At 30.8% G+C, this 12,733-nt stretch overlaps 2 protein-coding genes across 2 annotated transcripts; both read left to right on the top strand.

The window, feature by feature from the left end:
* The first annotated feature begins 2,222 nt into the window (after positions 1-2,222).
* On the top strand, positions 2,223-3,103 carry LOC114408158 (probable xyloglucan endotransglucosylase/hydrolase protein 8). Its single transcript, XM_028371253.1, has 2 exons — positions 2,223-2,328; positions 2,834-3,103. The coding sequence occupies exons 1-2, from the start codon at positions 2,290-2,292 to the stop codon at positions 3,029-3,031; spliced, it is 237 nt and encodes a 78-aa protein (XP_028227054.1). The 5' UTR covers positions 2,223-2,289; the 3' UTR covers positions 3,032-3,103.
* A 5,028-nt stretch (positions 3,104-8,131) lies between these two features.
* LOC114409588 (3-ketoacyl-CoA synthase 11-like) lies at positions 8,132-10,996 on the top strand. Its single transcript, XM_028373090.1, has 2 exons — positions 8,132-8,387; positions 9,123-10,996. The coding sequence occupies exon 2, from the start codon at positions 9,129-9,131 to the stop codon at positions 10,659-10,661; it is 1,533 nt and encodes a 510-aa protein (XP_028228891.1). The 5' UTR covers positions 8,132-8,387; positions 9,123-9,128; the 3' UTR covers positions 10,662-10,996.
* Positions 10,997-12,733: the final 1,737 nt, after the last annotated feature.

Here is a 12,733-nt window from a genome sequence, read left to right as displayed (position 1 = left end):
TTTTGTTATGCATGTTTTTATCTTAATAATAGTTATTTTTTCTTACTGATTTTTCAACTTTGTTTTTGCTCCCTTTCTCCAAATTTCTTAGATTTGGTTCTATCTAATTACCTTGGACCCATTGATTGCAGAAAGATATTCATAGGGGGTTTAGCGAGAGAAATGACTATTGGTGAGTGTTTTCTATTTGTATTGCGTTGGTTTGTTTTCTTTTTGGGTTTACCAATGAGCATTCGTGTAATCAACTATTTTTTAAAAATAATTTTGTGTAGCGCAATTCATCAAGCACTTAGAAATCGTGGAGAAGACAGTTCTGGTTACCGTGGATTATTGTTTCAAAATGTTAAATTTTTCCAAAAAAAATTTCCTGGAGGCTTTTATTTTCAATTGTTAAAAATTAAGCCCATTGCAGTGTGTCCACATGTTGATAGGTTTGGCATTTGGAGAGGAAGGAACCACAGGCATATTGGTTTAAGGTGGAGTTTCTTCTGCAGTGGCAACACATGAAGGGAATTTCCTGGCTTTGGAAACTTCCATTAGCTGGAAATCGAAAATGCAAGAGTATTTTAAGATTTACCGCATCAAACTTTAGGTATCAATGACATTGGTTACCACTCTCTTCTAATATATTGTCTTTAAAACACAGGACAAAGAAAATGTTTCCAGGCCTTGAAGGTTTTCCCAATCATACTGAAAATGCTACTGATGTACAGGATGGGATGGATAGGCTATCAAAATTACTTGACGGCATAAGTTTTGTGCACAACGAAGCGGTTTTTATAGGATATTTATTAATAAGCATAATAATTGATGATCCAGTTTCATTGGAAACAAGATTGAATGTTGTTGTTAATCATTATTCGCTGTTTCAGGTTCCTATATCTATAAACTATAGACTGCTTGATGATCAAAGAGGAAGTGAGGTTTTGACATGGTTTTCTCAACAACGATCATGGAGGCATACTTGGAGATGACATGTGAGTTGCAAATTGTATCCGCCTTCTCTTTTTGGTCCTTCTTGGCTTGCGACATCTTTCAATCTTCTGCAATTTATATTTATTTTGGGTACTCCCCTAAAGCGTGTACCAAGGGGCATGCATTTTAAGTTACATTCCTTTCCTTTAAATGCCATATCAAGCTACTCATAAATCGTTTTGCCATGCGCATTTTTGTTTCTTTGCCTTTGTTGATGCACTATCTGATTTTGTCTCTTTTCAGCATTTAATAATTAGGCTCTTTTGGTTCTCTTAGTCAAAAGTTGAGAAACAAAGTGAACAATTAGTTAACAAAGGAAAATAGGAATGCAGCAAGGATGCCTCATACATATGCATATCAGATTTTCTGCAACTTCAAAGGACATGGCTTTTTTTGGAGTAAACAAGTTTGTGCATTCCGTTGGTTCTCTTCTAAGGTTTAAAAGCCACAATTCATTGTTCTCTTATGACAATTTTCCTATTTATTGTAGAAAGAATAACCTAACATTGAGTCATATCTAATTTAAGAGGAAAAAGTATATAATCTTATATTTAAGATTTTATATTAGAAAACCTTTTTTCTTTTGGTACTTGAGATTCAACATTTTTACCCCTAAAGTTTCAATTTTTTTGCAACAAGCAAAAAAAAACTGAAATAAATTTACGGGTACTTGAGATTCAACATTTTTACCCTTAAATCTCAATTTGTTTAAAGCAAGAGTAGTGTTGTTTTCATGTATGCATTCTTACATGCATGTTAGTTTTTCATTTTTGTTTGTGTTGGACGAGGTTTGGCTTCTCTTCCGATGCTATTTTCATGCATCCTTTCTTACATGCATGTTAGCTTATCGTTTTTCTCTGTTCATGGTACTTTTGTTGTTCTGTTTTTTAATGGTAGCTTTGTTGTTGTATTTTCTTTTATCTTTGTTCAGTGGGGCAAAAAAAAATGAAGTTTAGAACAAACACATGTCTTCTTTGTACTCTTTCTTAATTTTTGTTATTTTTTGTTTTGATTAATTATTATTATTATTATTATTATTATTATTATTATTATTATTATTATTATTATTATTATTATTATTTGTCTTTCTTCTTTGCAATTCCGCTTCTTTGCTTTGGCTTTCTTCTGCATCATTTTTGTATAACCCAACAATATTATTTTTATTGAATCAATGAGAAGGTGTGGGGGTTCGATGTAATTTGATTACGTGAAAAGTGTTGTTTACATGTTTTGTTGCTGAGAACAGTTTAATCGTAGAGAGGGAGCAACCATACCTCAAGAAGGTTTAGAAGGGTGCAAGCGAAACACAGAGCAATGAACAATATCAATGATTATGCAGAATCCCTCTTTCAGGTTCATGATGCATTTTCTCTATTATTATTATTATTATTATTATTATTATTATTATTATTATTATTATTATTTGTCTTTCTTCTCTGTGATTCCGCTTCTTTAGTGTGGCTTTCTTCTGCATCATTTTTGTCTCGAACGTTTGTGGTGGAACACATTTTTTAGTAACAGGATTACTGATATTGGTTGTGATATGTGTAATGTTCTTGAAAAAATGATCATTTTTGTGTTTAGGGCTCGAGTTTTATGGATAAGTTTTGTGAATATGAATAACTTTTTACTATTTTGTGTGTTGCTGGTAACTTTGAGAATGTATATTAATTTTGAATTATTAGTATATTTACATGGTACAAGGATAAACTGCTTGCTTCAATTTATTTATTATTTAGGGCCTTTTTCTTTTTTGAGAATGCTTATATGTTTTGTCCACTTATACATTGTTTATTTTTTAATGAGTTTCTGTCAATGTTTCTTTGATTTCATTGTGATGAGTGGGGAATTGTTGCAGATGTGCTCAGAAAATGGTGCAGGGCCAGAAAGAGATGAGCTTGATTTTGAGTTTTTGGGGAACAAAACAGGAGAGCTTTATTTGATTCAGACTAATGTATACAAGAATGGAACTCGTGGGCGTAAGATGAGGCACATGCTTTGGTTTGACCCCACAAAGGACTACCACACCTATTCCATTCAGCAAGAATTAGAATGAGATCATGCTAAAGAGACATTTGCTTAGTTGATTCTAACTAATTAACTGCTATATAATTTTAATTTTTGGAGTTATTTGCTTCTAGCTAGGGGACTTATTAGGGAATAATTGAACATGAACATGCCATTTGAACCTTATGATCAAAATTGAAATATCTTGATTATTTTCTCAATAGAAGCATGATCTCAAATGTGATTGTTATTTTAACTTTATGGTTGAAACACATTTTGCTAGCATCTTATACTACACCTTTGAATAGTTATTCAATAGCCCAAAAGGAATTACAAATATGTTATAGCAATGAAATTAACACTAAAATTTGATTATACTACAAATTATATATATTCCTATAGCGCTGATAAAAAAACTATATAATCTTATAGCATAATTGTTTACTTTGCGGGGTTACTTCTCTTTATTTCTATCTTTAAACATGAGTAACCAACAAGTTGATTGGAAATGGATAGAAATGCAACTATTTTCAAACAGGAGAGATGTAATATGGATTCTATTATAGTTACTATTAAATCTAGAGCTTGGAATTGGATATCAACTTTCGGGAAAGGACTAGAAATTTCTTTGTATTTGTGGCGCTTGGATCCTACACATTACATCAAGTTTCTTGCATAAGGTTATTCATAATAATAGTCATAAAGCATTAATATTTTCAACTTTAACATTATTCCACGCACATGATCCTTGGGTTACAAGGAAAATATTCAATGTATACTTTAAAAAACCAATAGATGTATATAAAAATAAATAAATAAAAACATGAAATAAGAGTAAAATAGTGATGAATTTACCATAATGAGTGTTGGTGCCAGTGCCACTGACTCAGGTATCAACCTTGGATCTTGAAGAAATGTAGCTCCCAATGAACCTCAACCTGACCCAACACCCAGCCTTAGGCGCATCCCCTTCATCCCCCTTCTTCTTCTTCTTCTTCTCCCTCCCCTTTGATTTACACACATCCCAAGATTCCACCACCTTGCCATTCTCTGAAAATTATTATTATTATTATTATTATTATTATTATTATTATTATTATTATTATTACTAAGTCATGTTTTAGGAAATTGGAGGATCTCATGGTGCAACTTCTCCAGCAGTTGAGGCTTTAACCTTCTCTCATACTTACTATTTGCTGCTAGCTTTAATTCAATTTAGTTGTCCATCATTTTTTCCTGCATTATTTAAATTCTACTCATCTTAATTTTTTGCTTAATATTTTTTAAGCATTTAATTTAAACCTGATTCTTGCCGAGTTTCAGTTGGTGATATCTGATTATGCTACGATTGACAAGGTAGTGTGCTTATTAGATAAAAGCATTATGAGTGCACATGCTCTGATGCATTTATTTTTCATCTTTTCTAGATTCTAGAATGTCATGTCTCGTGATAATTGAGATTATCTAATTTTGAATTTTGTCATTAAGTTAGACCATTTTTTATATAATCTTGGACTACTTTGGTCGTTCAACTTCTTTGTAAGGAAAGAAAAGAAGAATACCCTAATTGTATTTTTTTCTCTTATGTATATTATTATTATTATTATTATTATTATTATTATTATTATTATTATTATTATTATTATTATTAAGTCATGTTTTAGGGAAAGAAAAGAAGAATACCCCAAATTAAATTAGCAAATTTTAATGTCTAATGAAATTTGACTCCATTTCAGAAAATGAAATTCTATATTGTTTGCAATTAAATCTTATATAGTTGAATCCTGCTATTGGTGGAAAAGGTGTTGTCCAATCATGGTACGATTTTCTTAAAGAAATGGATTTTGATGATGGAGATGAAATCTCTATTTACTATAGGTATTATGAAAAAAACTTGGGATATCATAATTAGGAGACAAGAGGATTGGGAGCATACTGACAACAATTAGACTACCTTTAGTTCTAACAAACTCTGTTAATGTTTACTTATCCTATTTTGCTGTTAATCAACTTTGTTTTCAATCAACATTTTGCTGTTAATCTTCATTTTCCTTATAATCAACTCTATTATCTTGATGTCCATCAACATTTAGAAAACACTTACCAAACAATCCGTGCATGTGCATCGGTTACAGACTAGTATATTATATAAAGCATAATGACCAAATGTGTTTGTCTGTTCACATGTTAAATACTCGTTAATACGGGTAATCATTTCCATTTTAATTTTTGATTTTTTTTCTGAAAACTTTGTTATGCAATTATATTAATTGTTAACAAATCAATCAATTATCCCATTTCAAATCAATTTTTATTATCATCATTTTATAATAAATACAAATTGATAGTATTATTTTATATATTATTTGATTTGATTACTTTAATATATTAATTGTCAACAGTTTTGATTCAAATTTTAGCAAATTCATATTTAAATTAGAAAAATAAAAATTATTGCATGATTTGAGGTTCATGAAACAAAAAGTAATATGAGCAACTCATCTATAAATATCTGAAGGTACGTTGTTGTTTTTCAATTTTATTGTTATTTTGTTCTTTTAAAATACCTAATTACTAGTAATTTTTATCACTTCATTCAATTTTAATGGAGGGATCGATTAAATCAAACAAAAAATGCAAATCCATCAACTTTTTATTATTTCTTAATCGTAATCCTATCCGCCTTTTTATTTGACTTTTTTTTTTACACATTCCAATGTTAACTTTTTTTCTCTGCAATTTATACATTTAGAAGAAGATGCAAAAAGACTTCAATGTTATTGCAACAAGATCTAGTTTTTCTTTAATTTTATTTTATAGTTTTCATTAATTTATTTTCATTTTCTTTAATAGTAATATTTTTTAAAACATTTTATCTTTTTATCAATTTTCATTAGATTTATATTTTGTTATTACTTTTAATTATTTTTGTTTTGTATATGATATTAAAAATTTGGTTGATAATTTTTTTTCTGCTGTTTATATATTTAAGAGTGTGTTTTGCGAATTAAAAAATTATTTCCAGGAATATTCCCATGGAAATGTAGTATTCCCATGGAAATGTAGTATTCCATGTTTGTTTGAAGTCTTAGAAAAATATTCTTGGGTATTGTTCATTTTCGGAAATATGATTACCACATAATTTGCTTCATTCTTATTGCCATGGTGAGGTTAGGGGTGAGTAAGTTTGATTTCCATGCGAATGTGAGTAGTTATGTTTTCAATCCTTCTTATAACTTCCTTTTCTATTTTAATTATTTTAAAATTTGTAAATATTCTTGGGAATATTAAAGCACAACCAAACAAATTTTTAAATATACCTAGAAATAATACTTTCACTTATAATTTCTAAAGATGTGATTCCTACTATATTGTCAGGCCTTGAAACAAACGCAAAACATGATGCAAAAGACTTCAAAATTATTCCGATGAGGCTTAGTTTTTGTTTTATTTTTCATTTGTTTATATGTTTTTTCTTTAATAGTAATATTTCTTTTATTGTAAACATTTTATTTTTTTATCATTATTAATTTGATTTCTATTTTTCTGTCTTGGATTAGAGACCACATGTCTTTTTTTTTTTATGTAAGGTAAGATTTTATTTTATTTAATTTTTTTGTTCAGTATATGGTATTGAATTTTTTTGTTCAGTTTATACATTTAGAAGATGATGTAAAATGTTTCAAAAGGAAATTTCAGAAAAAGGACAACTATTCTATCATACTTAAAAAAATAACTTTACACAATTATTACATCTCAAACCAAACATCTCAAATTTTATAAATACTGTCAATATTTTTTACGGTATCTCTAAGGATTGAAATTTTGTTTTAAGTGATAATTTAAAGGATAAGAATTCCTTACAAATGCAAATATTATTTCAGTTATAATGCCAGTAATAAATATGCACAGAAAATCTACTATATTTGAATTCCTTAAAAATCAAACATTATTACAGTTATATTATACTGAATAATTATTTTTTTTGTATATTATTAAGTGTAATCTATATTTGTTATCGAGCTGAATTTTTTTTAATTGATATTTTAGAGGTTGATAATTAACGATGAATGACGGAAAAAATCATTTTTAACACTAAATGGATTGATTTATTAATATTTAATTATAAATAACTATTATATTGTTTTGATTTGATTGCATTTAATTATTATTTTGAATTATAATCTGGTAAACATTAGAATGAATATTATAAATTTGATATTTTAAAATAATTTTTTTATATTGTATTCATTCTTATATTAGTTTTTCATTTTTTTTACTTTAGATTGACAAATGTTAATTAATTAATACATTAATGATATTTATTAATAAAACTGATTTAAAAATTGATTCTATCTATTTTTATTACGAGACATAAAAATAAATATGAATTTCAGTGTATAATATATAACTAGATTTTATAATCAATTACATAAGTAATTAAAATAATCACTTTTTAACATGGATAATAAAAATCAATACGAATTTTGGCGTGGAACATGTATTTTAATAACATAAGTATAATTTATTTTTATAACCAATTTCAAAGATAATCTATTAATTTTTATGTGTCATAATGTTATCATTAAAATTATATATATATATATATATATATATATATAATAAATTTATATTCTCATAATTCACCGTGCATCTCATAGGTCATATCTAGTATATAACCGAATAGAAATATTCTTTTTCTTAAAAAAATAATTAACAGTTGTTAACTAAATAAATAACGATACAAATCCTAACATTAAATATGAAATAAATTATATTTAAAAAATATTACCATATATGTGTTAATAATTGTCAACAAATATTAGTTATTAGTGTTAGGAGTATTTCGTACCGATATTAAAACAAAAATTACAGAAGGGGGGAGTAGGACAGACTGGAACAGTAGGGTGGACGGAGGCAGCAGGACAAACAATAACAACCGTTGGATGTAACGCCAGTGACCGGCTGTGATGCGAACGGTCAAAGTTGGACTGCGCCGCCCTTGAAAAAAATAATGCGAATGAATGAATCACTACGCGTTCTCAATGCCGTTTTTGCCTCAACGTTCGTTCTTTCGAACTTACTTCCCTCCCACCCTTCTTTCTAGTTAGTGCCTCCCTACATATATATTTTACGTTATAATTAGATCATAATCCTATAATGCAACTTCTTTACTAACTCTCCTTCCATTTTATCACCGCGCCCCCCCCCCAAAAATATATATATATATATCTCCTTCCATTTCGCCACACTCTCTCTCTTAACCAACAGATTTAACTCCATTTTACTTTCGTCATTTTAAACCACTGCTTCAAATCTATTTAACTCTTTCTCTCTCTAATCCGCGTCTCTTTGCGTTTCACGGCCCACATTGCTGCGTTCTCTGGAGTCTTTGGCCTTTCAAGGTACATTTTTGTTTCACTGCTAGATTGATCTGTTTCTTATTTGTTTTATTTATTTTATATCTAGCTGAAATGTTGTCGTGACACTTTGGAGATATCGATTGATTGATGCAAATGAATTTTTTTTATTTTTAATAAAACAGTTCCCCATTTTTTGATATGAAATTAAGATCTGGATTTACGCCTTGGTCTGCCATAGAAACAACTTAGTTAATTATCCAAGGATGTTTGATAACTTTGTCCTTTTCAATTTCGTTGACTTTGGTGAAAGCAATGAAATTGTTACCAGAGAGACTTTATTGTGTCATATCATTGTTAAGTTATAAAACTGTTTCACCTCTCAATCTATGTGCATAAATGCTCATTTAATGTTATCATAAATTATGGAAAGCAACCCTTTTTTGACCATATTTTCAAGCAAAAATTGTTACTGGAGAAGGGTTATGTGTATTTTGGATTAAAGTTGAGATAACCCAAAAGTACTTTTACTCTCGAAGCAACAATTTTTTCCTTCTTCATTGGGTGTATTGAAATTTGTAATTGTGCATTGGAAATTGGAATTCACTAAAGTAGTTTCCAAACTTCAATCCAAACATATCTTATTTCAGGGGCTTGATTGCATTGTATGATTGTAAGCTATGAAATTGATTCAGCTGTATCTATGCATAAATGCTCATTTTGATCGTCTCAACTATCAAGTTATGTAAGCTAAATATATTCAAATCAAATTTTGAACAGGAAAAAATGGCAGAGACAAAACCAGACACACCGTTGATGCCACCATCATCGCGGAACCTTCCAGATTTCAAGAAGTCCGTGAAATTGAAATATGTGAAGCTTGGTTATCATTACCTCATAACACATGGCATGTACCTCTTTCTTTCCCCTCTGGTGGTGCTCATTGCTGCACAGCTCTCGAGCTTCTCCCTTGAAGATCTCCATGTCATTTGGGAGAATCTACAGTACAATTTGATATCCGTTATTGTTTGTTCCACTCTCATTGTATTTTTGTCTACCCTATACATTATGACTCGTCCACGGCCCGTGTACCTTGTCAATTTCTCATGTTACAAGCCAGAAGAAGCTCGCAAATGCTCGAAGAAGATATTCATGGACCAGTCCCGGAAGAGTGGTTTTTTCACAGAGGAAACTCTTGAATTCCAGCGGAAGATTCTGGAGAGGGCTGGCCTTGGTGAAAGCACTTACTTTCCAGAGGCTGTTCTCAATGATCCTCCCAACCCTTCAATGAAAGAGGCAAGAAAAGAGGCTGAGGCTGTTATGTTTGGTGCAATTGATGAGCTGTTTGCTAAGACTTCTGTGAAGCCTAAGGACATTGGAATTCTGATTGTGAATTGCAGCCTCTTTTGCCCCACGCCATCGCTTTCGGCAATGATTATCAATCATTATAAACTTAGAGGGAACATAAAGAGTCTCAACCTTGGTGGGATGGGATGCAGTGCAGGTCTCATTTCGATTGATCTTGCTAAGGACCTTCTCCAAGTCCACCCCAATTCCTATGCATTGGTTGTTAGCACTGAGAACATCACTTTGAATTGGTACTCTGGGAATGACCGATCGAAGCTTGTTTCCAATTGTTTGTTCCGTATGGGAGGGGCTGCCATTCTGCTTTCAAACAAAGGCTCTGATAGGAGAAGATCAAAATACCAGCTGGTTGACACCGTTCGCACTAATAAGGGTTCTGATGACAAGTGCTTTGGCTGCGTTGTCCAAGAGGAAGATTCCAATGGCAAGATTGGTGTCACTTTGTCAAAAGATTTGATGGCAGTTGCTGGCGATGCTTTGAAAACCAACATCACCACATTGGGGCCTCTTGTCCTTCCAATGTCTGAACAGCTCCTGTTCTTCGCCACATTGGTTGGGAAGAAGCTTTTCAAGATGAAGATCAAGCCTTACATTCCAGACTTCAAACTGGCTTTTGAGCACTTTTGCATCCATGCTGGAGGCAGAGCCGTGTTGGATGAACTGGAGAAGAACTTGCAGCTGTCCACTTGGCATATGGAGCCATCAAGGATGACGCTTTACCGTTTCGGAAACACCTCCAGCAGTTCCCTTTGGTATGAATTGGCTTACACAGAAGCCAAAGGGAGGATCAGGAAGGGTGACAGAACATGGCAGATAGCATTCGGTTCCGGATTCAAGTGCAACAGTGCAGTGTGGAAGGCTCTCAGGACCATCAACCCTGCCAAGGAGAAGAATCCTTGGATGGATGAGATCCACAAGTTCCCAGTTGAAGTTCCAAGGATTTCGCCCCTCTAAACAAAGCAGTTTTACGTATTTTTGGGTCAGCATTAGGTGGTAGCTGTTGAGGTGGTGTAAGGGGATGAGGGGTAGGTCTTGTTGGGATAGATTTTGTTTGTTATTAAATTTAATTAATTTAGTCAAGGACTTGTGCAAGAGCTTTGGACTGCCGGGGTTCTCAGCAATCTATTGCTCTGTGGTAGTGAATTGTAATTACAATTCTATTCGGGATTTGTCTGATACATTTACAATTCTTTCCCATTTTGAACATGTATGAGTCTTTACAATGATTATGAGCTATTAGACAGAAAAAGCCATTGAATTGAAATAGAAATACTCTGGTTTCTAATGAACGTGCACCTGTGTCCTGTACGGTGCCAACCATCGAATTGATATAGAAATTCTCCGGTTTCATGACATTCCCTTTTTTTTGGGATTTGGAAGGTATACTAATCGGTAATCACTGCAACCATAAAAGTCTTTTTTCCATTAATTTAAGTAGTGTCATTTAGATAGAAGTTCTTTTTAATAACTTCACTCATTTTTTTTTATTTCTTTTATCAACAACTCCTCTTTCCTGGCCTTCTTTTGTCTTCTCATATTTGCCACATCATCCTAAACACACTGTTATCATATTTTCTAGAAATCACGTAATAAAACGCCAAGGAAATGTTGAATTATATTTTAAAACATCTTTGCAAAAGAAAAGAATTGTTTTTAAAAGTAAGCGTTTAAGAGAATTTTTTTAAATAAGACAATAAGATAGTGAGGTAATTTAAAGGTATCGTCTAATGTTTCAGAGGATGTCTTTTTTTTTTTTTGGGTTGTAGCAGACAATGTCTTTGAATGTTAGTTAAAGTTAAAAAATACAAATAAAAAATAAAGTCTACTTTTAGAATGTGGGTTTGGTAATAATTCAATCCTACAAAAACCTTTTAATAATCTAGAATAAATTTTGATATCATCAAAGTATAGATTTAAGTCTAATTCAATCCTACAAAACTAACTTATAAAATAAAAATGACCATAATTTATATACTTTATTTTACACTATATTCAAATTATGTGAGACATGAATTTTTTCTCAACATTGACCCCAAAATAGTAATATTGAAGCTTAAGAATAGAAAGAAGAAAATCATGCAATAGATTTATCATATTTCATTTTCAAACTATGTGGAACAATATTAGTACATCCAAATATTATAGATTAGAATTTTTCACTATATATAGACTAAGAATAAAAATAGTTTTCTCACATTCTACTATTCTTTTCACAAGTCTCTATTTTCTAAACTAATGTATTCTTTCTTCAAAGAAACCTCTTTAGCCTCACTTTAAAGAAAAAATTGATGTTATTAGGAGATAGACAATAAATACTCCATGATAACTGAAAGTATTCTCTAAAACTGCACAAAAGGTGCAAGAACTAATAATGAAACTTAGAAATGAACAAAGGAATAATGTTTCTTAGCTTTTTTGATATGTAGCAAGATCATTATCCTCTTTTATATAGAATTTGGAGAAGATGAATGTTGTGACTTGGGGTTCTAGAATTGGAGGAATATTTAAATTAGGGTGTGTTTAATTTAAATAATAAAAATAGAAGAGACATTTTTGAATTAAACTATAGTGTAAAAGATATGGGTTTCAAAAAAAAAAAATACAAACACAACCTTAATACATGGAGTAATTGTCTTGCGCACTTGCTTTATGCATTGGGCAATTTTATGTCAGTTTTTTTTTTCTTTTTTTTTTTTTAATGTCATGATACTGCTCCATTTAGTTCTTCCTCTTGTCTTTCATATTTTTTGTACTGAAGCTCGGTCCTAGGTGTACATATGAGTTTTTTTTTTTTTACCAAAACTGCTAACTACATCAAAAGATCAGCATTAAACATTCTAATCAGGTTGACACCCTTAACGCAAATCCGCAAAAGCAACATGTTAGGAAATATCATTAAAAAATAAAAACAAATGGTAACAAAAAGCATGCGGGTTTGAACCTAACCCCATGAGAAACCAAACTATTTGAATCTATAGTTTGTAAAACTATATCTATTTCTATTGAAATACAAACTATATCTATTT

Source organism: Glycine soja, chromosome 4, assembly GCF_004193775.1.
Source record: "Glycine soja cultivar W05 chromosome 4, ASM419377v2, whole genome shotgun sequence".
NCBI classification, from domain to species: Eukaryota; Viridiplantae; Streptophyta; class Magnoliopsida; order Fabales; family Fabaceae; genus Glycine; species Glycine soja.
The sequence above is the reverse complement of the archived record's forward strand: the minus strand, read 5'-3'. Positions and strand labels throughout refer to the sequence as shown.